This window comes from Phaethon aethereus (genome assembly GCF_964289735.1).
Source record: "Phaethon aethereus genome assembly, chromosome: 2".
NCBI classification, from domain to species: domain Eukaryota; kingdom Metazoa; phylum Chordata; class Aves; order Phaethontiformes; family Phaethontidae; genus Phaethon; species Phaethon aethereus.
Window position 1 is genome coordinate 121405121 of NC_138582.1, and position 23462 is coordinate 121428582.

General features: G+C 40.3%; 1 protein-coding gene across 1 annotated transcript; it reads left to right on the forward strand.

Moving 5' to 3' along the window:
- Positions 1 to 9680: 9680 nt before the first annotated feature.
- On the forward strand, positions 9681 to 23462 carry ZDHHC3 (zDHHC palmitoyltransferase 3). Its single transcript, XM_082015331.1, has 6 exons — positions 9681 to 10075; positions 12748 to 12872; positions 16114 to 16210; positions 18019 to 18100; positions 19895 to 20025; positions 22747 to 23462. Exons 1-6 carry the CDS (start codon positions 9770 to 9772, stop codon positions 22903 to 22905), a joined length of 900 nt encoding a protein of 299 aa, XP_081871457.1. The 5' UTR covers positions 9681 to 9769; the 3' UTR covers positions 22906 to 23462.

A 23462-nucleotide genomic window follows, 5' to 3' on the forward strand; every position in this document is an offset into this window, starting at 1 on the left:
GGCAGCTTCCTTTGTGTCAGCAAAGGGGAGCAACTGATAGCCTTCAGCAGCATGTGTGTAGCCTGGGCAATGGTACCCCAGCTTTGGTGAATCTCTTATCTAATTTGAATTTACTTTTCTTGATGGGTGGGTTGCTCTGCATCTCCAACAGAACAGGAGCTAGCAGTGTCTCATAGTCAATGCAGTTTAAACCCATGTGCTGCATTATTTCAGGGGAACTTGCTTGTGGATCCATGAAGCTTGCTGGTGCAGACATTTCCCATACATGTATAATGGGATATCTCTCCTGTAGAGGAGAACTACAGCATAGGTGATGGGCACCCATAGTGGTGTCGGTCTGCAAATGGCTTGGCTGTAGCTCAACCAGTCTCTGCAGGTGTTAAATTGACTGAGCTTACGGTTTTCTCTGGTCCCTCTACGGTGTAGGCATGACCTTCTTAGGACAATATGCTGGAATACAGTTTTTCTGCCTTCATGAGAGAAGACAGCAGGTAATGTAAAAATATGACAAGATAGAAAAGCTTGTTGTCAGTTTTTATTTTCCCTGTTCTGTGCTTAGCTGGTTGAAGCAAACCAGATGTGAACGATGGTACCCAGAACATCATATTTGACTTGTGCAGGTAGCTCATGTGAAACTTAAGGTTGTGTTGGACGAAATGAGAAGTTAAAGCTTTTCCTAATTAGAGTTGTGTATTTGCTGGGTTCTGCAGACAGTAAGAAAAAAAGATAGCCTGTAACTTGACTGGAGCTGCAGTGCAGCAAGTCTGCCAGTAATGCTTTACACATCGTCCTTTTGAGAGGGGGAGTCCAAGAGGGCGAGCCAGCTTGCCTCTGCAGCCTGTGGGTGCCAAAGACTTCCCCATACAGCAGTAGCTCCCAGCTAGTGAGGTGCAAGGTGCAGCCAGGTGCTGCCTCTTACTCCACAGGAGCACTGGCATGTTAACTCCTTTCGCCTGCTTCTGGCGGTACCCCCAGGGTGGAGGGTGCTTGGGAGTGCTTCTGGAGGCTGGAGGGAGGTTTATCTATGCTTATAGCCCCATATTGCTTCACCTCACCAGGTTACAAGGTGACCATACAGAACTGGTGCTGTTATGGGAGAAGGAGTAGGAGGGCAAGGGGGTGGGGAAGCAGGGGACTGGGATGGGAGAGCAAGGAAATGAAAAGGAAGGCTACAGCAGCAGAGTTCAGCTAGAAAAATTCTGCGAATTGCTGTTCCAGGAACTGTACTAGCAAGTAAAACAGGGACACAGAAAACTCAGTGTTAATACCCTTGGACAACAGAGGAATGTTGAATGGGAGGAAATGCAAGGCCCTTGTTGATGTTTTTGCTGCTAGGCCGGTGGTGGATAGCGTGTTTGTGAAGTTCAGCTGTGAGTTTTGCAATAATGCAGAACAGATGGGGGCAGCCACTCTGAAATGTGGTGCAGCATGCAGAAGTTAAAACAAATGGGCTCAAGTTGAAATAGTGAGAGTGAATAAAGGTGGTGTGAAGTACTATGCTATTTAAAAAAAAAAAAAAGACAATGAAACATATACAGTTCTAGTGGGAAGGCAGTAGTACCATACCGTAGACAGAGGGAGGGCTATAGCAGGCGATAAAGGGAGATAATAATGTGATACACATCTTTGTTCTTTGCAATGACTACTTGAATTACTGATGTCCAATATAGCATAGAATAGATAAGCAATATACTATGTATTGCAGTTAGTCTGGTCTCCAACTTTCAGTGTTTCAAAGGATAACAAAAATAATGTTTACACACAGAAGTTGTGGGTTTTTTTATGGAGACAGGGATCCCTTGTGCTTGCTAATGCAACAGTGAACAAAACAAGAAATACTTAGTTTGCCAACTCAGGAGTTCTTTACTACATTTCAAAAGCTTTAACATACGGCAACTTTGAACCTGCAGGCTTTTCCAGTTCTCTGAAGTAGCAGCATAGATTTCTTCTAGGCTACCTCTTAACATCACAAAGGTGGATCATGACAGTCGTGATTTTAACTTCAGGCCACTTCAGGATAGAGGTGATAATTTTTTGATCCCTGTTTTATGAATGCGTTGTTTTAATGTATGCCCTGTGTATTTTCTGTATGTGGTTTAGATACCTGTTTAGGTGTACTATTTAGATTTAAAATCTAAATGCCTTGCAGCCTTCATACCTGTATTTTCCCTACCTCTATATGGTCGGGAAGAAGTGTAGACTACAAGTGGGGAAAAAAATACAGAGGGACTGACTGATGTGTTCATGCTTGTGAAGGGAGGGCTTTAGCAGAAGCAGGTGAGAGCCAAGTCCTGGGTTAGACCATCTCAGTGAAAAGGTGTATCTGATAGTTAAAGTGATCTTTCTGCTTTGAAAGATGATATGCAGAATATTTTTTTTAGACTAGAATGATTCTGCCAGCTTCTTATTATGATTAAAACTTTAAAGCTGCAACTCTTTTCTGCTTCTCTGGAAAATAATTCCTTATGCCATAAAAGCAGTGTAGTTTTTTAAATAGATGCTCAGAATAATACCAGTTGTATAGACAAACCTTCCCCCTTTAATTTTTGTCTTTTTTTTAAAAAAAAAAAAAAGCTGATACAGAACAAACTGAGAATTTAAATTCCCTTAATCTAGTGGCTTGCTATTTTAAGTCCTGAGTCAGCATCAAAATTTCAAAGCTGTCTAGAAGACTGGGACAGCTTCTCCTGTTTTGTCTCTCCTAAGGCTGTCTATTCAGGATAACTGCAATGCTGTGGGAAAGCATGACACCCCGATGTGTTGTTTTCTGTTTCCCAGTGCAGTCCCTTCTGCAAGATTGCTCTTTTCCTGTCGATCCTTACTCCGCATAGGTGGCAGTGCCACAAAGCTGGTTCGTGTTTATATGTTCAGGATTAGTATTTCTCTTTTTACGTAGGTTAAGTAGCTCGTGTGTATTTAGTCTATTGGGAAACTCTTAAGATATTGAAGTGACACAATTTCTCTATTGCCCTTGCAGCTCTGATAGTTAAAAAGTTACCGTAAGTTATTTTGTAAGGGGCCCTACTTTATGACAGTTTTGTAAAATACCTTCCATCTCTGGTCAAAAGCTTATTAAGATCACTACCGTTGTGATCAGACCAAGTCGGATTCAAGTCTGACCGTAGCCTCTGTTGCCCTTGTGATTTGTGGCCCCAATTTAGTCCCTCGTCCATAGCGGTCCGGTGCATGTGTACCTTGGACAGTAACCACATTGTCTTTGTCTCCTCTCCTTTGCCCAGGCTAGCAGCTGACAGGCCTTGGGGGGGTGCAATCACTTACTAGATAACTCGGGCACTTAGGTCAGTATTGCATTATAATTTATTTATACAATAGTTAAAACATCAGTTAAACAGAAATGGTATAGACGTTAACCAGGAAGCTGTTACCATCTGTCCTGAGAGATTGCGTACCACAAACATTAGGATAGGAAAAAACCCATGTTTTTAATTGAGAAAATGTGGCCTTATTTTTCCTTACAGTTCTACTAATAGAATTCCTCTGGCACTGTTGAAGTTGCTTCTTGTTTACACTGGTGTAAATGAGAGGAGAACTGTGGGGTTTGTTCCTTATGTGGCTGCGTCGCTTGAGGCTGTCACTCTCAGCCTGATCCAAGCCCTTGGGATGGAGTTCCTAGATCTGACAGATATGTTTCAGGTAATTTCCACCTCCCCCTGCTCTCCTTAGGGAGAAGTTCCCTCTACGTATTTATGCTCCTGTTCAAATGTATTCTTCAGAAATGCATGACTTCAGTTAAATCTTCCCCTCTAATAAGATGCTTCTAATTAAAATAATAAAAGTATGATTTTAGTGTGATCCGTTTTCACTAAGGTCTTGTTCACCCATGGCCTCTTCAAAATAATAAATCAATTAAAAATAAAAATAATAAATTATGATTCATCAAAATAGTTAATGATGTAAACAGTTTTCTGAACTGTGACTATAAAGCAGCATTTTAATATAGCCACTTATTCCCTTCAGGTATAGAAAAACATTATAACTGGGTTACCACCTGGTTTTGTGTGCTCTCTTTCCCCCTTTCCAAGGCAGGTAATCCAAGCCTGTGCGTTTAGCCTCAGAAAACACAAATTTGTTTTAAGCCTTGTAATTTTTTAAGATTATTTTTAATGGATTTAATATAATTCACATTCTGATTTCTGTATGCCATTTTTCTTCAGTATGGGAACTGAAACTGTTGAAATTGCATGACTTCAGTAGCCAAAGGTTTCAGGGGAATCTGAGATGTTTGTGAGTCTCTTGCTAAAAGCAAGCATATAGCTGGTAATATAGTACTTAGCCTGAAATTGTACTCTGTAATGTGGCCTGAATTTCCAGAAGAAAAATGAAAAATTATCTGTGCTAGGCATAGTCCTGTTGCCTGCTCCTGAGGTGGCTGGAGTAGGGCTAGCAGTACTGACTTTGCCCTGTGACATTTTGATCTGAGTCATTGGGTGTCCTGTCAGCGCAGCGTTAAGCTCCGTGCCTGATCCTTCCCTACTGCTTTTGCCGTTTTAACCTGAGAGGAGTAGTTTTTGACCTGTTTGGGGTTTTGGACTGGGGTTGGGTTTGTTTTGTTTGTTGTTTTGGGTTTTTTTAACCATGTGTGGAGTCCCCAAAATATTCCAATGGAAGTACAGCTCTCTAGCAAATTTAAGCCTGCTAATAATAGGCTTGCTTTTTTTAGCTGCCTTTCACAGACCTGTTAGAAATGTCCCGTTGACCCTCGGGGGTTTTGTAAACCAGAGGTTGGAAACTGCTGTGCTGATGGATATCTGGATGAATCTACAGGAGACTGACAAAAATTCTCAGCATAGCTGGGCTGTTTTGTTGCACTCCTGCTGATCAGATAAAGCTTTTTAGACCTTGCAGGAGCCATTAGGAAAAAAAAAACCATGAATACTGATATTTCCGTATTACCCTTGCTACAACTTGCTTTGGCAAGTTTTGACAGGCCTGTTGTTAAGATTTGGACTGTATGGAAGTGTGGCAGGAGAAGCATAGGTAAATGTCCTGTTAGCAAACATGCTTTCTCTCATTTCTGTTGCAAAGGAAGATTAGGTATGCAGTGTTTTTGTCAATGCAGTTTTATGTACAGAAAAAGGAAATAGACTTCAAAATGACCTCTCGTGCAGTTTCTATCTATCTCTCTGGAGTTTGTTGGTTTTATTGAAAGGGACATCCAATTGTGCTGTGGATCTAGATTGCCTAGTTTAGCTGTCATGAGTAGAACATAACTGGTTATGTATGTTTGCTTCCTTTTGATGATGATAAAAAGTTAACTTCAGTGGTGTTTGTCAGGTCTTAAAATACTGTCAATGAACTCTGTGTCATAAAAACTGTTACAAAGTATCTCTTTAAAGTATATAAAAACCCAAAGTGAAAACCTCAAAAAATGCCGATGATCTGTTCTCACTCTTTTTTTTTTTTTCTTTTTTTGGCCCAGAATTGTTTTCATGTAATTGGCAGAACTTGGAAATCACTTAGTTCATATGACAAAATGTAACCTCTTCCCAAAGTTTAATGTTAATGGACTTCTAATAGGGGAAATGATTGCAACGTGCATAGTAATACTGTAATTTTGCAAGTCATACCCATGTGCTTGACTTCACTAGCATGAGTAATTACATGAAAATCAACAGGGTGATGATGATGATGATGATGGCATTAAGCTTGGTGTAAGTTTTATAACTACCTCAGGTAGCTTTCAGGTACACATTGGGTGAAGGCCCACATCATTCATTAGTTCATTCTTAACTCATCCTTTGGCAGTCACAGGCCATTAAAAAATTGATTTTTGACATGGCTTATGGCAGGTCAAAAGACAGTTAATTAGATGATGTAGGGTGTAATAGCATATTTTAAGTTCATTGTAGTGGGAAGTGGATTTTAATTTGTTTTATTTACATTTCTAAAGTGTATATGACTTTTTTTTTAATTATTCCCATAATGCCAAATGCCTTCCAGATAAAAAAGAAGAAAAGGTCTTTGCTCTGACATGTCATTAAGCTGAATTGATGTGTGTGTTGTCATTGTGTCTCAGATTTACCTAGTGCCCTCTCTTGTAGCCTGACACTGTGATTAAGTCCTTAAGCCCTTTGCCTTTATTGTTTACATACTGTTTGCTCCAGAGCAGGAGGTTTACAACCAGGTGGTGAAACACTGGCATAGGTTGCCCAGAGAGGTGGTAGATGCCCCATCCCTGGAAACAGTCAAGGTCAGGTTGGACGGGGCTCTGAGCAACCTGATCTAGTTGAAGGTGGCCCTGCTTATTGCAGGGGGGTTTGGAAGGTCCCTTCCAAACTATTCTGTGATTCTATGACATACTCCATCTCTGTGTTAAATAAGTTCATATGCGGCATGATTGAAGGGTAGACCAGTTAGGGCAAGTTATTGCTTCCTCTCCCTACAATCTTTTTTTTGTGTTGTTTATATGGAAATATCAGGTTGGACAACTTAAACAAAACCAGATGTTTGTGTATGTTAAGAACAAGGTATTTAAAAAAACCCAAACCACTAACTGGGTCATGTAGAAGAGAAGCTGAGACTAAGCTCCTATAACTTGATTCTTAAGATAATATACACTAAGACACATACGTATTTCTCAAATAATGAATGGACTTTATGTACTGATTACTCATTTTTCATTTTGTCACCTGATGATACCTCTAAAGCAAGAATTAAATAACAACTTTGTTCTCCAGCCAGAAGTCAGAACTGGAGGTCTGTGCTCTGTCCTCTTAACAGCTTTCTTACTGCACTGCAGAAACGAGTCCCCAGACTTTCAGACTGAGGTGCCTCAAGGCTCCTTCCAGTTTCTCCTTAGACAGCTACACAGCAATAGCATTTTTTTTCTTTTCAGTTTAGCTCAATAATATTTCTGAGAGCGCGCTGTGGAACTCTTATTGGAGTGAAACCACTTCCTGCATTTGTAAGAGAGATTAATTTTAATTTGACTGCTGAAGTGTGCTGTTCAGGACTAAACCCACAGTTTTAATCACTATGTATTTGTCTAGCTTTCAGTCACTCTCTACTAATACTGGCCTTAAGGTGACTTGTCAAACTAATTCCTTTGTTAAATAGGAGTTTACTTTTCCTGTGACCGTTTCATTCCTTTGCTTTGGGAAACAAAACCTTGGGGGTCAAAAAAAAAAAGGCTCAGAGTCCAGGCAAAAAATCCTGAAAATCTGTGTTCAGGACTATGCCAGCTTGTTACTGCACTTGTTGTATCCAAGTCTAAGGCTTTCTTTTGAAAATCAAACATCTAAATTACTGTTTTCTTTCTTATTTTTTAATGCAATATGGTGTTACTGTGAGCTAAACATTGTTGTCAGGCATGAGTCTTTAATTATGTCAGCTTTATTTTGAGCTGGCAAACCATCTTAATAAGATTATTAAATAATGCAATGAAGGTTAACCTGTTTGCTTGGGGGCGGACTGAGTCTTCAAAATACTTAAGTCTGTGTGAATGTATGAATATGTAAGCATCCTTACAGAAGTTGTCAAAAACTGGGGAAAAGGTATGGATTTACTAGTAGATATAAATATATCTGAACTTAGACCACCAGATTGCTTGGGTAATCACTGTTTCTGAAAATTATATAGCTTGCCTCCCTAAGTATCAGGAGTCATAAGGCTAAATTATAGCTGTGGTTAAAACACAAAGTAATTACAATGTGGTATGTGAATTTTGTGAATGAGAAGGACAATTTTTGTTTGTTTTGGTTTTTTTCCCAAAGTAAATGAGATCCACATGTGTGCATTTTAATCTCGATTTTTCTGTTCTGTGTGTTGTATGTATAAATATAAGACTGAGATGCCTTACCATTAATCTGTGTGACTTTCTTCAGATTCGTAGAACATCTTAACCTCTCTCACTTGCCAACGTACTAAATGGTAAAAGCAGAAATATAAGAAAATACCTAATTCTCCTAGTTTATTTATACCAGTTATGTTAGAAAACAAATATTGTAAATGGTCTGGTTCATCCACGTCTGTGCAGCTAGAAACTTTGCATTCCTGGCTTTTCGCTCATCACTTCTGTGCTTGGATTTAATTAATCATCCTGTTTATTAATAACCTTAACCTTTGGCTGTGAGAGACTAATTGTCCTCTTACGAATTTGGTCCTCTTGAAATAACAACTAGAAAGCAAACTATCATCTCCTTCCCTGTCTATGTAGGGGCAATAGCATCTCAATTTAGGTCAGCATTATGCAAAATAGAGTTGTCTCCCTGTACTTGACAGAACTTAGCCATAAAAGTTTTGAGAGAATTTTAAGGTCCTAGGTACTTTTGCAATCCTCTCACTACGTTTTCTGTGAAATTTATCCATTTTGTATGGGCAACAGTGCAACTTTTTAACAATTAAACACAAAAATAGCTTTGGTATGAAGTTTTTTTGGCAGAAAACATAATTAACGGTGAATATTTTCTCCCTGTCTCTGAATTAAAAAATGCACTCTATTTTTGGCAAAGAAATGAGAATAATCCTTATATGTTAAAATAGGAGGCTGAGCCCTTATGTTTAGGTATATGCAATTCAGTGGTTTTGGTAGCAAAATTATTGTATCCATTTTTGTAGAAGGTGGGTCTTTATGTAGAGATTGTATTGGTTTTGAGTGTTTAGAGCATTGTGCAAATACTCTGTTAAGAAGTTTCTTTGGAGGAAGTTGCTGGCTGTATAAAGAGCCGCTTTCAAGGCATAGGCCTCTGTGTGTGCTCCAACGGAGTGGTGTACGTTCCCAGTGCAGGCTGATTGATCCCCTGCCAAAGTCTCATGAGCACCTTTTTTTGTTTTCTCAAATGCCTCCGTTTGGTGGGAGTTACATTGAAACTACAGTAAGCACTGTGCATACCTGGAGTAGTACAGTTTCGGGCACCCAGATGGACCCTTACCCTCTGGGTAGAGAAGGTGCCTGCGGAGATAGAGAGGACAAGGCAGTGGCAGCAAATGTCATGTTAGTGCCCTTATTACAGTGGAGTGGAGTTAGCTAGAAGTGCTAAAGGGGAGGTAAAACAAATGCTGTTGAGGGATGGAGCAAAAGTGGTGGGAGAAGCATGGCAAAGCAGAAGACTTACAAGGGATGTAAGGGCAAAGGAGGAGGTGAGAGTGAGAGACAGCTGAAGAGCATTCTCCAGGCAAGACTAGAAATTCCTGTCAAAATCTTTGCCTGGGTTGCTTTTTCAGCAGTTCCTGCTACTGTAACTTCGTAGTGGTTTGGATTTGCACTTTTACCCAAAGCTGGGAGTCAGTGGATAAGGAGAAAGGAAACCTCTTTTAGTTGCTAAGCTTCCCAGTATCTGTAAGAGAGACTCTTCCCCAGGGCTGAGGCAGCAAAAAGGGATGCTGCCAGCTGTGCCAGGTCTTTCCTTTTTTCCTTGCATGACAATGTCCATTTCTTGCTTCAGTTCCTGCCGTGGCAGCTCCTGCTGGCACCTACCTGATCACTTTCTCCTCATTAAAATGCTTGGTGCCTTTCGTCTAGGGGGGAGGTGGCACACAGGTGGATTTGATGTGTAATTAAGCAGGTCTTAAAAGCACTTAGAGAGTCTTCTGAGTAAGAGTTGTTCTGATAAACTCAGGAGTCTGGTTTCCAAATGCATTATTCCACGTTTTACTTATTTACATTTTCTCTTTTTCAACTTGCTTTCTGCAATTTGGAATTTCCCACGTGATCCCCATGCCATTATGTGAACGGAGGTCTACGTGTCTTGCAAAGCAATGAACACTGTTTCTGACTCTCTTTCAGATGCAAGTATGGACATAATAGCCTATGATGATTACGCCAGTCCACCGCTTCAGAGATATTGAAAGGAAACCTGAATACCTCCAGCCAGAAAAGTGTGTTCCACCTCCTAGCCACGCTTCCCTGGGAACAATGTGGTTTATTCGAGATGGCTGTGGTATTGCATGTGCTGTCGTTACCTGGATGCTGGTGTTCTATGCCGACTTTGTAGTCCTTCTTGTCATGCTAGTTCCATCGAGAGATTATGTTTATAGTGTCATCAATGGCACACTGTTCAACACATTGGCTTTCCTCGCTTTGGCTTCACATTTTCGTGCTATGCTGACAGATCCAGTAAGTATATCTCTCTCTGTATGTCTCGGAAAGAAGCAGGCAGTGTTTTTCATGTCTGCTAGATGTTGGGTAACTCAGTTGCTGAGTGAGTGGCAGATTTAAATAACTTTTGTGTGTCAGGCTGCTGATGTAGTATGAAAATTTCTCATCCCACTCAAGTCAGATGCAAAGTCAAGGACCCAGCTTTAGATTCCCATTGTGTGAGCAGCTCCTGTTTTTGCACCAGGAAGGAGAGCGTTTCTCTCTGGTGCTGTTTTCTCCCCAATGGCAGATCTCATGTTTGTGGCTTGTTGTGTCTTGACAAACAGGAAAGCTGGAAAAGCTGGTTTTGGTTGTCTGCCTTGGCAAGTACTACTTGAGCAGAATGGAACAGAACGTGTGGGGTGTTCTGGGTTTTTTTTTGAAAAGCCATGTTACCATCTCTCATACTAGTGATTTAGTTGAGTTTATTGAACCACGCTGAAAGAAATACTATGTGAGCGTGCTAAGAGCTGACAGTTCTTAGGCAGGCGGGAAGTGTCAGAGTTGTAAGACCCCATTGTATGTCTCTGTAGGACATTGCTTTATGAGAGATCTGGTCTGCTGCTTTCTTGTCTTTCAGCTGGTGAGAAGATACAGTTTAGTGCCATGATGCTTATTCTGAGTGGCCTGTGATGGTTTATTTTGCTTATTAACCCCCGGACAGTAGATTCAGTTCAAAACTCTATCTCCACTAGTCAGTGGAAGGCAAAAAAAGCTTTGGCTCTTCTTGGCCCCTTCCTCTTAAGTGTTCTTCTTGCTGTTGGGAATGGTGGTGTGCCTCTGATACTCTGTTCCTCCCAAGTGCAATTTCCTACTTGAAACCTTGTTAGGTGCTATTAAAACTTCCATGTAACTTTTATTTCTTAGTTTCTAGCTCTCCCAGAAGCCACAGTACTGCAGAAATGGCTGGGTTTGGAGTAATTTCACAGTTTATGGTAAAGACTGATGCATTGCACACTACTGCTGCTGGGCAGAACTGTAAGCAGTAGCTGAGGCCCTGAAACTTCTGGTCAGTGGACTTGGGAATACAAGTTTGCAGCAATATGTTGTATAGTTGATATCCTAGGGGCTTTCGTTGTTGTTAGTTATTGTATGTTGTGTGGCTTTAATGCCTAGGGACCTTTAGGTCACTGAAATTATTTTGCAGAGTTAGGAACTCTTTTGAAACAAAAGCTGTTTTCTGAAGCAGACTGGGCAGGCAGTGTTGGAGAAACAAGATGCAATCCCTGTGCAGAGTAATTGGGAAAAGATATGTTGATTCCTGGTGTGTGGTGGGATTTTTGTGTGTGGATGGCGAGAGCCAGTGCAATTTTGTGTTATTCTTTGTAGAGCTTTTTATGAGGAAATCAGCTAAACAAAATGGAGGAGGGAAAATAAAAGTAAGGGGATGCAGCAACATCTGGCAGACAGCGTGAGTCAAGGGTGAAGGAAGCTGTTGGGACACAGAGAACCAGGGGCACGTCTAGGATCAGAATGAAACAGAAAGCACTTCTAAGGCAAACAAATAGGAATTCTTACTATAAATGAACACCTGACTCCTTCAGACTTGATAGTGTGTGTCATGCTTTTCAGGAACTGCTTCCTGGGGGTTCTTGCTTAAAAACATTCCTAAGGTTTTGAGCTTTGCTGTGTACTAAAGAGAGAGAACATCAGGTGTAGCATTTTGTGGAAATTGGTCTTGGTAATTTTTAAATTGGTCAGGCCTGTTGGGAGGTGACTCTGGGAAAATCCCAAAGGCTGCTCAAGAAAGCCTTATAGTACTGGCTTAACATGCAGTTCTGTCATTGATGTGTATTGTTCCTGTTTATTGCTGTTGGGAGGTTGTATAGATGTATTAAAAAGAGACTGTTCCATCAGAAATCTGGTAAAATATTACATCCCTGTTTTCATTTCAGTATAAAAGCTTTAGATCTACAGAGGTGCATTTGTGCCAGTGTACCAGCACTGATTTCATACAGCACATTTAATGACTTTTTTTTTTCTTCCTTTGGAGCCCTAGAAAGGCTGGAAACTCTTGAACTCAGGCTCCTGCAGCAGCAGTGTGTTACCTATTTAAAGACACATATTTTAAAGTGGGTATTGCACAGCTAAGAATGTTTTGCCTAGTCTTCCTCAGGTGGGAGGATTCTTAGTGTTCACTGTTTGAATGTTAAACCCTACTTTAAATAACAAATACAGAATGGAAGCATAGCTATGAATACATGAGGCGTTTACAAGCAACTCTTAACGTACATAATGATACGTCAGAAGTAGCTGCTTATACTGGAATAAAACATCTGCGGTTTCCAGTTTGTGATATGAAACACTGGCATGATAAATTTGCTGACAGATGTGGAGAGATGAGGAATCTTAAATATTTTAAGGTTACTATAGGATTACAAAACACTAATTGCTTAAGTGAGGATTTGCTGATGTTTTAAAAAAAAACACACCACCAAAATGATGTTTAAGTATGTGGTTCCATATATTAAGACCTTGTTTTAATTTCTTTTCTGAATCTTCTTGCTCTTCCTCAAACACTGTTGATCTTAGGGAAGTTTTTATTTCTTTCTCTTCCCTCACCTCCCAGAGTTTTAAGTCATCGTATTGTTCTTAGCACTGTAATGTCCACAGGTTTATCTTCTGGTTTGTTTGGGGTTTTCTTTCTGCAGGGTGCTGTACCCAAAGGTAATGCCACAAAGGAATTCATCGAGAGTTTACAGCTAAAGCCAGGACAGGTGGTTTACAAGTGCCCAAAGTGTTGTAGCATCAAACCTGACAGAGCACATCACTGCAGGTAAAGTTTTTTCTGAGGATTGTTCATTTATCAAGACCTCAAGAACTATCCAGTGTGCCTTGATCTAAATTGTTACTGGAGTCTGAGGCTGCAGGGGTTAAATTGAGAGATTGGCATCTGAATTTTGTTGCCGATAGTGCCAGACATGTTCAAGCCTCTCAAAAAATCTCAGGCCTTTTCTGACAAGTTTTCACCTATAACAGGCTGGGCCACTTCTTGAAAAGTGAGAAACACTTAAAGTGAATGCTGTCTTGACATCAGACCTGTAATTGACATTCCATAAATTTTCATGTAAGCATGACTTAAAAAGAGATGTTATATACCAGAATGCATAGAAATCCATAAAATGTCATGTCTCTCAAAAGGTTGGTGTCCTTTCTGTTTTTGTTTTTATTCACAGATCCATTTGTCTTAACTGTAGATTCTATTTAGAAGTGATATTTAAGTTAAAGCTAAAGTTCAGGTAACTATATATTCTTTGGGAGTTCCAACTTCCACATGTCCATTGAATACTGTGACTTTGTTTTGTGCTTTGTGATAGATCAGTGTGCCTACTGATCTGTCATGTCCTTTCTTTCTCTGGTAGGATAAATTCCCCTGAAGAGAATAACTGGTAGTGAGCTTTTTAGTACTAAAGGCAGTAAATAGCTGCTTCCTAAAATTCTCGTCTGCTTTTCAAGCAAATGAACCTGCTTTCCAGTAAGTGGTTAATGAGTTTGCACTGGTGTCCCTTCCTTACCTACTCAAAACCCAATCCGTACTGAGGGAGCTTGTATCAGGGTTACCACTGATTCATGCAGGGGTCTTGTGGAAAGGGGAATATGTGGTACTGAGCTGAACAGGCTTGTTCTGCTGTTTGCATTTTTCATATTTATTTTCAGAGCTTTAGTTTGCAAATGTATTTCTTTCTTTGTTGGTTTTTTATTTTAATCAAATCAGGAGTTGGTTTTCAGCAGGAGCAGTGTGATCATGCCTATCACTTATTAATGCTACTGTAAAATCCCCTCTGACACTTCTTCAATTATGAATGAAACTTTGCATCTAAAATGCTGTCTTGCTGATGACTCACAATGTAGGTAAATGAAAAAGACTCTTGGGCTAAACAAAACCCCTCGTCTTCATGGTCCTTTTTTCTATGCTTCAAGATAACTTTTTAGACATTAAGATTTTGGAAACTGAGCCACTAAGCACTGATGCTGTTGAGAATCTTCAGTCAAACATTTTTCTGTGGGATAGGGGGGATTATTGGACTTTCACACACCAAGGTTGTGCCTGTGCATCAGCCAGAGCTACTGCTAGCTGTATGCCTGAGGGGCCAGGGTGCTTTTTGATACATATGCTATTTTTTGAGTTCCCCATGCCCAGCAAAGTATTCCTGCCAGCATTTGGAAGCTGGGTGGCTGAGCAGGGAGAGAGTGTCTGACTATGGGCAATCCCTGCTGCCTATAGTTTTCAGTCATAGTTTCTGTGTTCGCTTTTCCACCAACTAGTTTCATGTTCTGCCTGTCATCTAACTGCTTTTGGTACATGTATGTGGAATAAAACCTCTCCTCTCAGCCTTACCTACCTCCTTCACAGAGGTCGTCTTTGGCTCGGCTGCTTCAGGTTGTCCCTTTGGGGAACTAGGACCTAGGAGCAATTGAAGGGGTTGTTCGGGTACTTACCTGTTTCAGAGGCCAAGGGATGTGCGTGTGTGTCTGCACGCAGTAAATTAGACTTCAGGGAGGCATCCTCCTGCTTTACACCACCTGCCCTCCGCCTTTTTTTTTTTTTTTTTTAACCAGTAATTGAAACTTGTCATATTAAGTATGACGTTATCTGGCAGATAAAATGTTTTTACTGTGCCAGCTGATTTTAGTCCTCGTGTAGCTCAAAAATAATTTCAAGCTGCTTATTCTAACAAAACGAGGCTTTTGCTGTTTTCCACTGCACCTGGGGCTGGCAGGTAACAGGGTACCCGTGCCTGCCTGAGGAGAAGCAGCTCCTGATCTGGGCCCATGCTGGGAGGCTGGGGCCTGCCTGACCAACCTTTCATGTAGCATCAGGGCTCTAGCAACTCTCTTGTTTTTCAGGCACGGCTGTATCCTTGGGGATTACCCCCTCCCACCGTGTAGAGGGAGTGCAAGGCTGTTCTGACAAAGAGGTTTTCTATTATTTATGTGCTCATAAGAACATGTTTATGTTTTTGTTTGAGTTTCCCTTAAGCATTTGGGTGTTGAAGTTTATTGTTTATATTAAGGTCAAAATATTTTTTGTTATAAGAAGAAAAACAAAACTAGCAGAGACCTCGATCAGAGCCCTCTGTTTCAGTGCTGCCAGATTTGTTCTGGAATGGCTGTTTCCTTTCTGGGTCTATTGTTCATTTGTTTTGGGGTTTTGTGTTTTTTCATATTTGATTTCTGTGCTTGTTTGTGCAATGTGGTATCAGGAGACTGCCTTTCGTGTCCTACCATATGAGAAAGCGGCAGAGAAAAAGGCTTCCTTTATTATGTGAGTTGAAGCAGTTACTGACTAAGCAGGAGAATGATGTTCAGGGAAAGTAATAGTCTTTTAATTATTTGTCTTCTCGCCACAATGTTCATGCTGGCAAGAATTTGAATTTTGATTTTTATTAGTCTGTTTTTGTGAAGTGCTTTAACATCTAATTTTACCTTGAATGTATATTGTGGTACTGTCTTCCTGACTGATTGCCACAGCTGTTTTATGCTAGTATGTGGCTTACCTTGATGTCAAGAATCTTTTATAATACTTTATTTAATTTTCTTTTTTGCAAGTTCCTGTTACCAGCTAATGTTGGTAAATAAACCTTAGTCTTTTGTTAGTGACTCTGAAAAATATCTTTATTCATTACTGCTTTTCATATCTTTCTGGGTTTTGTTTGTTTTTAACCTGTGGACATTTTCACAGACCAAATAGATTAAAACTAAACTAAATCACAGATGTTTTTCCATCTGACTGATTGTATTGTTCAAACCATATTTTGGCAGAACCGCTGATGTGATTATGCTCAAGTGTCTTTAAAAAAAATTAATTTTTTACAATGGTGATTTGGTATTTTATGGTTCATTTTGAACAGACATAGTCAAGTGAGCAAACCACAAGTATAAATGTGGTGACTGGTAAATTTATTGAGGTTCAAATTTCACCTCTGATTCTTAAGTTTCTGTGTTTCCCAAACCCCTGTGAAATCTTGTGTTCCTGGAATGAAATGTGCTATAAATAAAGACCTGTATTCTTTCAGTGTTTGCAAGAGGTGTATTCGGAAAATGGACCATCACTGCCCATGGGTCAATAACTGTGTAGGAGAGAATAACCAGAAGTACTTTGTACTGTTTACAGTAAGTATTTTGCAAGTGGTGTTTGAGGTTGTCCAGTGGGCAGCGCTGAAATGCTGTGTGTAGTCTGTGAAGCAGCTCCGAAGGCTGCCTTTCTCTTCCTTCTTCTTTCAGAATAACTTTACTGGGAACTGTTGCAGACTTGTTTCACTAGTTAGGGAACACACACAACACAGCAGTGGGGAAAAAGGTGTCACAGGAAGTATTTGCCAGGGTTTTGTGAGGTTTGTATTGACAGTTGTTCAGCATCTATTTTGTCATGTGAGTAGTTTATTGTGGTGTTGAGCTCTTTGATGTGTGGGCCATCCTTTTACACCGTACTGTGGCTGGTAGGGTCCCAGGCCATACAAAGGGTTCCTAAATGTTGTAGTTGTATGAGTACCTGTGTGGGATCATAGAATAAGAGCTGTTGCCACATCTTAAGCAAGGAGTGAGAAATCTGCATCCCCTTTGGCAAGAATTATCCACCTTTTACTTGCAAGTGGTTTATTTTTATACTCGAAAACCAAGGAGGTGTTTGACTTTTTGTACTATATCTGTGGCATCATAAGTAAGAAAACAGGAGTGCAAACTTGAATACTACATATTTATGGAAGGGTTGAAATCTGTTTCATCAAAGCCAACTGCAAATATCCCGTGGGAGTAACAAGGCTGCTGTTTTATTAATAAATCTTTTGAGACATCTGTAGGTTCCAGGAAGAATGTTCTCATATTACCAAGTAACAAGGGGGAGATTTTCAGTTAAATGGAAAGACTTGTTGTTCTGTGGTGTGGTTTGTTAGGATGTGGATTACAGAACAGAATGAATCCCGTTTCTTTCCCTTGAGCGAGGTTTTTTTTCACCATCAGGAGTGAGCTAGGTGAAATCTTATCAAAAGGTTTCTGTTTCTGTTAAAACTGACATCTACTTTCAATCAGGCTGTATTAAACACTTAATGTAGTTGAGAGAAACAAAATAAGGGTTGCTGGGTTTGTTCTTGGTTATTCTTTTTGAGACCTGAGGAGTTGAAAGAATGGTAGCACGCTCAACTTGCAAGGAAAAACAAAATACTTTCCTGACATCTTTTACTGCTTCCACAGGGGTTTCTTGTGATAAAAATCTCTCTTGCTTCCAATGTCTGCTGACCTTTGTCAGAGTCTGTAGGTTCATGACAGTCATCTTTTTACCCGTCTTGGTAAATTGTAGTGTATATGTAGCATTGCATATAGTTTAAAGCTTTTTGTTACAAAGCTAAGACCTAATTTAAAAGACAAAGGATTAAGTACAATGTATTAAAGCTTGACAGAAACTTTCCATACAAGTGTCTGCTTCAGGGAAAAATAGTTTTTCAGAAAAATGATTTTTTTTTTTTTTTTTTTTTTAAAATCTCATGCTGGAAAACAGATAAAGTGCTTTTTGTGATTAAAACAAATTAGCTGTTGTTTCTCCGGGAAACTGTAGTGCTCTCAAGAGCAAGGACATAAGCTTTGACAACATGATACCTCGATGTCAGAGTGTTGCTGTTCTCTGAAAGTTGGGCTGTACTCAGCAGAGATAAGGGCAGTAAGCTGTGTGGAAGGCTGCACTGGGGGGCAGGAGGCTGGGTTTTCTGTCCCCCTGGCTTTGAATTAAGCAGTCTCCCTCCTGTGCACTCAGAGCCGTTAGTAAGGCCAGAATTAGTCTGTGTAGCCTTGGCATTTGCCAGCTTCAGGGTGCTTGTTTAGGCTTGGTGGTTTTTGGGGTGGTTTGGGGTTTTTTGGGTGTGTTTTTTTGTTTAGCATTTTGGTCTTTAAACTTACCTGACACCTATATTACATCCTTTATTTTTCAGATGTATATAGCACTGATTTCTCTGCATGCTCTAATCATGGTGGGATTTCACTTCTTGTATTGCTTTGAAGAAGACTGGACAAGTGAGTACTAACAAAGTATCTCATTAAAATACCAGATTAGACCATGAATAAGACCTTATAATGTAGTTTCCTTGTAAGGCAACCCGTTTTATGCTGGTGTCAGGAGAATGCTATCAGGGCTCTGCTACGCTATCTCTTTTTTTTTTTTTTTTTTTCCCATGATCAGTCCTGGAACTTCATAATTTTTTTTGACCCACTGGGATCTCTGTCCTGCAAAGTCCTGTTTCAACTTAAGCCTGATACTGCCTAGCTACTCCCTAGAAGCTGAGATGTAAAGACACCTAGATAGTACTTGTGCAATGATCTACTGTTGATGTGAACGCAGTGCTAATTTCCTGAATGCCAACACAAGATAAGAAGAATGTGTATGTATTTTTTAAAAGGCTAATGTGAGTCATTCTTGCAAGACTGCCAGTAAAACATGCTGAGATCCAAAAGTCCACTCTCACAAGAGCAAACAATTCCTTTCCACAAAAAAAACCCCACACCAAAAAAAAGCCCCAGCCCTCATTCTGGAGCAGCCACTGAATAAATTTTCACAGAGCCAGTTGAGATGTGTTTTTAAAAACACAGATGGATATGGGAAGTCCTCTAGGTAATGACGAGACAGCAAGCTGTCAAAGAATGTGTGTGCAGATGTGTGTGTTGCTTGTGGATTTTTTGGAAGAGCATTAGCTACGTTTTCTTGGAATTTCAGTTTTGTCATTCAGTATAATGAAGGGTTTTAGTGCAGAGAATGGGTGCATTTACACATACGAGCTGAATTTGACACGGTTGTTTTGCAGTTCAAAATTTTGTAAAACAGCTGCCAGCAGTCACTGAGAATGCCTGGATTTGGCTGCAGTGGCCCAGGCCATAGAGAAAGATACATCAAAAGATAGAGTTTCCTTTGCCCACTTTCTCAGAGACTGTATCTGTGGGGGAAGCACTTTCCCACATCTCCCAGATATAGGTGGCAGAACTGAGCAGTTAGGAGAGATGGATCTGTTGTTCCAGCTGCCTTGGATTTATGCTGATTGTGTTAGCACCTGATTATGGTGTATCTGTTAAAGCTTAACATCTCATGAGAAAAGTAGGGGTTTTTTTGGTGATACTCATTCTTGAATTTCAGAAAAATCTGGAGATGTTCTGATATTTACAACACTCAACACTATGATTTTTGCCCTATAACATTTTCCTTTCTCTTCTTTTCTTCTGCTCCTCCTTTGTAGTTACCTTCTCAGATTTTTTTTTAAGCTCTTGCTTGAGTTTGCACTATAGAGTATGAGGAAAAACAAGAATTTGGCTTAATCTGCCCTTCTTTAGGTTACGGCTTAGAGCAGCTATAAGGAAGCATACTCTGATTTTATGTTGGTGCTACAGAAATAATTATCCTTGTGTCCTGACCACCATCTTGAGATTTCTAATGGGACTTTATCAATGAGATTTAATTTAAGATTTATGTTTAATTTAAGATTAATGTTTAAGAGAGAAGCTAGAGGTGAAATGGAGTAGAGTGGAGTCCTAGCCAGTGTGCTGGGGAAACACCTAAATGGAAAAGAAAGTGCATTCTTGAAGTGTTGCAGGGTTTTTTTTGTTTATCTTTTTTTTTTTTTTAAACTTGCAGAAGTGATCATTCCATTGTTGAATATCCTCAAGAATGTCAGAGCTTCCCTGTGCATCTTTTTGAGAATGGTGATCGTATAACTTATTTTGACAGTTTGAGTATGGAAAACTAGTGGCTTAGCAGATGTTTTGCAGCTGCTGCATTATCTGATCTCTCCCCTTCCAACTCCCATTGTTTTGTCTTCACAGAGTGCAGTTCCTTCTCTCCACCAACTACAGTGATTCTTCTCATCCTCTTGTGTTTTGAGGCTCTCCTATTTCTCATCTTCACCTCGGTTATGTTTGGGACCCAAGTACACTCCATCTGCACTGATGAAACGGTGGGTGTCGCACACACTTTCTCCTTTACCCTGCCTCTCTCACTGTTTGCAGGAACAGCGAAGAGCTCCAGGGTTTTACCTCATTGCACGGGGAGTTCATGTATGTGTACCCTTTGAGGAAAGATCCAGTGTGATAAACTGAGCTAGCACAGTGCTGGACTGTGCTCCCTGCAGGTTACTGTGAGAAGTAGCATACACCTATGTATTGTCTGGGTCGCTGTGTTGACAGTAGCTCTGATAAGGTAGGCATTAGTAACTGGGATTACTCTGTAGAGAGTATTTGTCCCTGTGGATTTGAGAACCTTTTTTCCGTTAAATTAAGTGCTTTTACATTGGTATTGGCTGAAATTCAGCAGTGTGTCCCCTGGTGTCACTATTTACAGCTTTATGTGCTGGAAAGCCAAGATGAGTAGGTGGGGAAGGGATATACACACACATACGCACTTTTTAGTTTAGAAGATTTCCAGTTTTAGCTGCTTGTTAAACAATTCAAAAACTCTTGCCAGAGGGAAAAGGAAAAGGGAGTGGAGTAGGCTCATGGAAACCTGCTGGGTGCAGTCTGCTGCAAAGCCACCATGTTGTCCCCAATTCAAAGATGGCATAGTAGAGATTACATAGTAGTGTTGCAGTCCATTGTATATCCCTGCATTTGCCCACTTCAGTAAAGATGAAGCTGGTGACTCCTGGGGATGTTCCCACACTTGTGAATACCGCTGGCCTTCACCAAGCATGCTCAGATACCTGAATTAACTGGAGTGGTTGAAGAGAAGTGGTAGTCTTCAAAGAGTGACAACTCTTACTTGCTCCCATGCCTCTTTTGGTTTTCTTTCCTCTTCACTTGTTTGTCCATGGCCAGTTGAAGCTAGAACAGGCATTTTTGCTGCCGTTGGCGAGCTATGGCTGTCATTATAGACTGTGAGAGCCCATCCCTCCTGAGTCATTTTTGCAGTACTTTTTTCAATGCTTGGCTTCTGAAAGAGGCTGATGTTCACACTGTGGCTCTTCTATGTTCAGAGGAAGACTTCATTTGTTCTTTCTGCTGGGGAGAAGCCCCCAGCTACATTGTACCAAACTGTACTGTTTGGTACAATGCCATACAGAACAACCAGATCCTGCCAAGCTTGAGTTTATCAATAAGTGCGTAAATCAGCAATGCTGCGTGTGAAATCATCCTCTGAATTTCTCAATCTTTGAAACGTGTCAAGAATTTCTAGAAGCTGTTTCCTGCAGCTGGGCACCCAAATAAGTCCCCCAATTTTTCCCTTCTCCAATTCTGGCAAATCATAGATGTTAAAAGAACAGTGACACAATCGAAAATAAAAAATGACGTATGGTCTCCCTCCTGTTGGGTTGTGGGTTTTCATTTTTGTTTTCTTTTTTTAATATGTACCAGTAAGGATTTTGCTCTGTGGAGCATCTCATTGTTGATTTGCTAGCATTGAGCAAATTGTGTCTGGCAAACAATCTCTTTTGAGCAGAGGAATATTTCCAGGTGAAATTCTTCCTGGTGTGGCTTGCAGTGTTTTACTTCACATTTTCAAGACAGGGGCTGTGTCTTGCCCTTTCTCACCTTCTTCTTCCAATCATTGGGAATCCAGTCATTCCCCATCTTGTGTACACTGTCCCACTAGGATGGTTCCTTTCTGCCTGAAGGGACCCAGAACCCTAGTATTTTGCTGTTGTCTCTAGAGGTGACATTTATCAGGGAGCAGCACAACCCTTGCAGTTGACCCCTGTTGTGTTCTGCAGAGCTCCCAGAATCAGTAATTTGAGACACACAGATGTATTACAGTGCATTAATCCATAGCACAGGAGAGACATGTAGGGCAGGAGAAGCTTACCTTGCAAAAGGTCTGAAGTTAAAGAACAGAGCGATCTGCCTGCCACTGCTACCCATGGAAGAGTAATGCTCTCCAGTGACTGCACTCGTTCATTTTGCTTCTGTGGCAGCCAGGCATAGCTTTCCTGAGGGACCAAATTCACTTTGTGGGTTTTAGACACAATACAGATAGTTGAGTGTGGTTTTTTTCATGATTGACTAGTGAATGTTTCAGCTGATTGCTTGATGGCTTATTTTTGTTCTCCCTCTAACCTTTACTAAACAGTGCCAATGATTTCTCTCAAATCAGTATCTCATTTAACCCTTTCTCCCTGCTGTCAGCCCATGCATGTTTTAGCAGTAATTCTAATGAAACATGAAGAGGCACCAGGTAGACTCAGCTACACTGAGCCATGGGCACTTCCTGAACTTGCTTGGTGAATCTGGGAGCATTATAGAGATTATCTTTTGGGTTTGTGGTTTTGTTTTGTTTTGTTTTTTTTGTCTGCAAGCTTATAATGGTTTCCTCTAAAACTTTTCCACCCAGTTAGCACATAATGCTTTCAGCCATTAAAGTACATACTTTTTGTTTGGTTTCAGGTGGTGTTTTTGTGGGTTTTTTTAAATTGACATCAGAGGCAATTGGAGGGCAGGTCTTAAAAGGTTTATGAAATATCTAGGCCTGAACAAAATGAAAGTGATTTTATTTCCAAGGAATACTTTCTATGCTTAATATTTTTTTAGTATAAAGCAATGAGAAGAAAAGGAAAGGCAGTATAGATGAATTTTTATTTTTTCACTCCATCCTTTGGATAAGGGGTAACTGAGAGTAGACTTTTTCCCAAATCCAGAACTACCAAAATCTGAGTGTTTGACTGAAAATGTGATATTTCTGTTTTCAGGGAATAGAACAGTTGAAAAAGGAAGAGAGAAGATGGGCTAAAAAAACAAAATGGATGAACATGAAAGCAGTATTTGGCCATCCGTTCTCTATAGCATGGCTTAGCCCATTCGCAACACCAGACCAAGGAAAAGCAGACCCGTACCAGTATGTGGTCTGAGGAATTCTTGACCAGCATTTCCACTAAAATAGAAACATATTACAGCACTACTGTTAGAAATTTTCCATGAATGTTTAAAACAAAAAGCAAAACAAACTTTTTTATGTCTATTAAATGGCTGATAATTGCAGAGAAAAAAAAGCCCTGTATTCCACAATTTTAGATAATTCTGTATCTCTGGCTGAAACTGCTGCTGCTTTTCTTTTTTTTTTCTTTTCTTTTTTTTTAATCTTCTTAACTTTACTGGCCTTTGTTTCTCTCTGCTTTCTGTATGGCGTAACTAATGTGAAGGGGATCCTCTTTGTTGTGACCCACCTTTTCTGAGTATATTCTTATGCTGTCTCCTGACTGTGATGAGCTCTGTGGAAGACATACGAGTGCCAACAGCTCTACACAGACACCTTTGGACTTCCTGAGGGAGCACATTGCTCTTTCATAAGTGAACTTGAGCGGGGAAGCAGACACTTCACTTACCAAAAGGTGCAAGACAAGAACGCAACACAGCAAGAGAGCCAGTTGACCTGGTGATCGCATACAAAGTACTTAAACGTTGCCAA

What these genes read in the sequence shown, in the direction of transcription:
- ZDHHC3 (XM_082015331.1), top strand. Translation starts at nt 9,770, where the DNA reads ATGATGATTACGCCAGTCCACCGCTTCAGAGATATTGAAAGGAAACCT. An exon ending in GTGCTATGCTGACAGATCCA is followed by an intron (nt 10,076 to 12,747) that starts GTAAGTATATCT and finishes TTCTTTCTGCAG; the next exon opens with GGTGCTGTACCCAAAGGTAA. An exon ending in CTTTGAAGAAGACTGGACAA is followed by an intron (nt 18,101 to 19,894) that starts GTGAGTACTAAC and finishes TTGTCTTCACAG; the next exon opens with AGTGCAGTTCCTTCTCTCCA.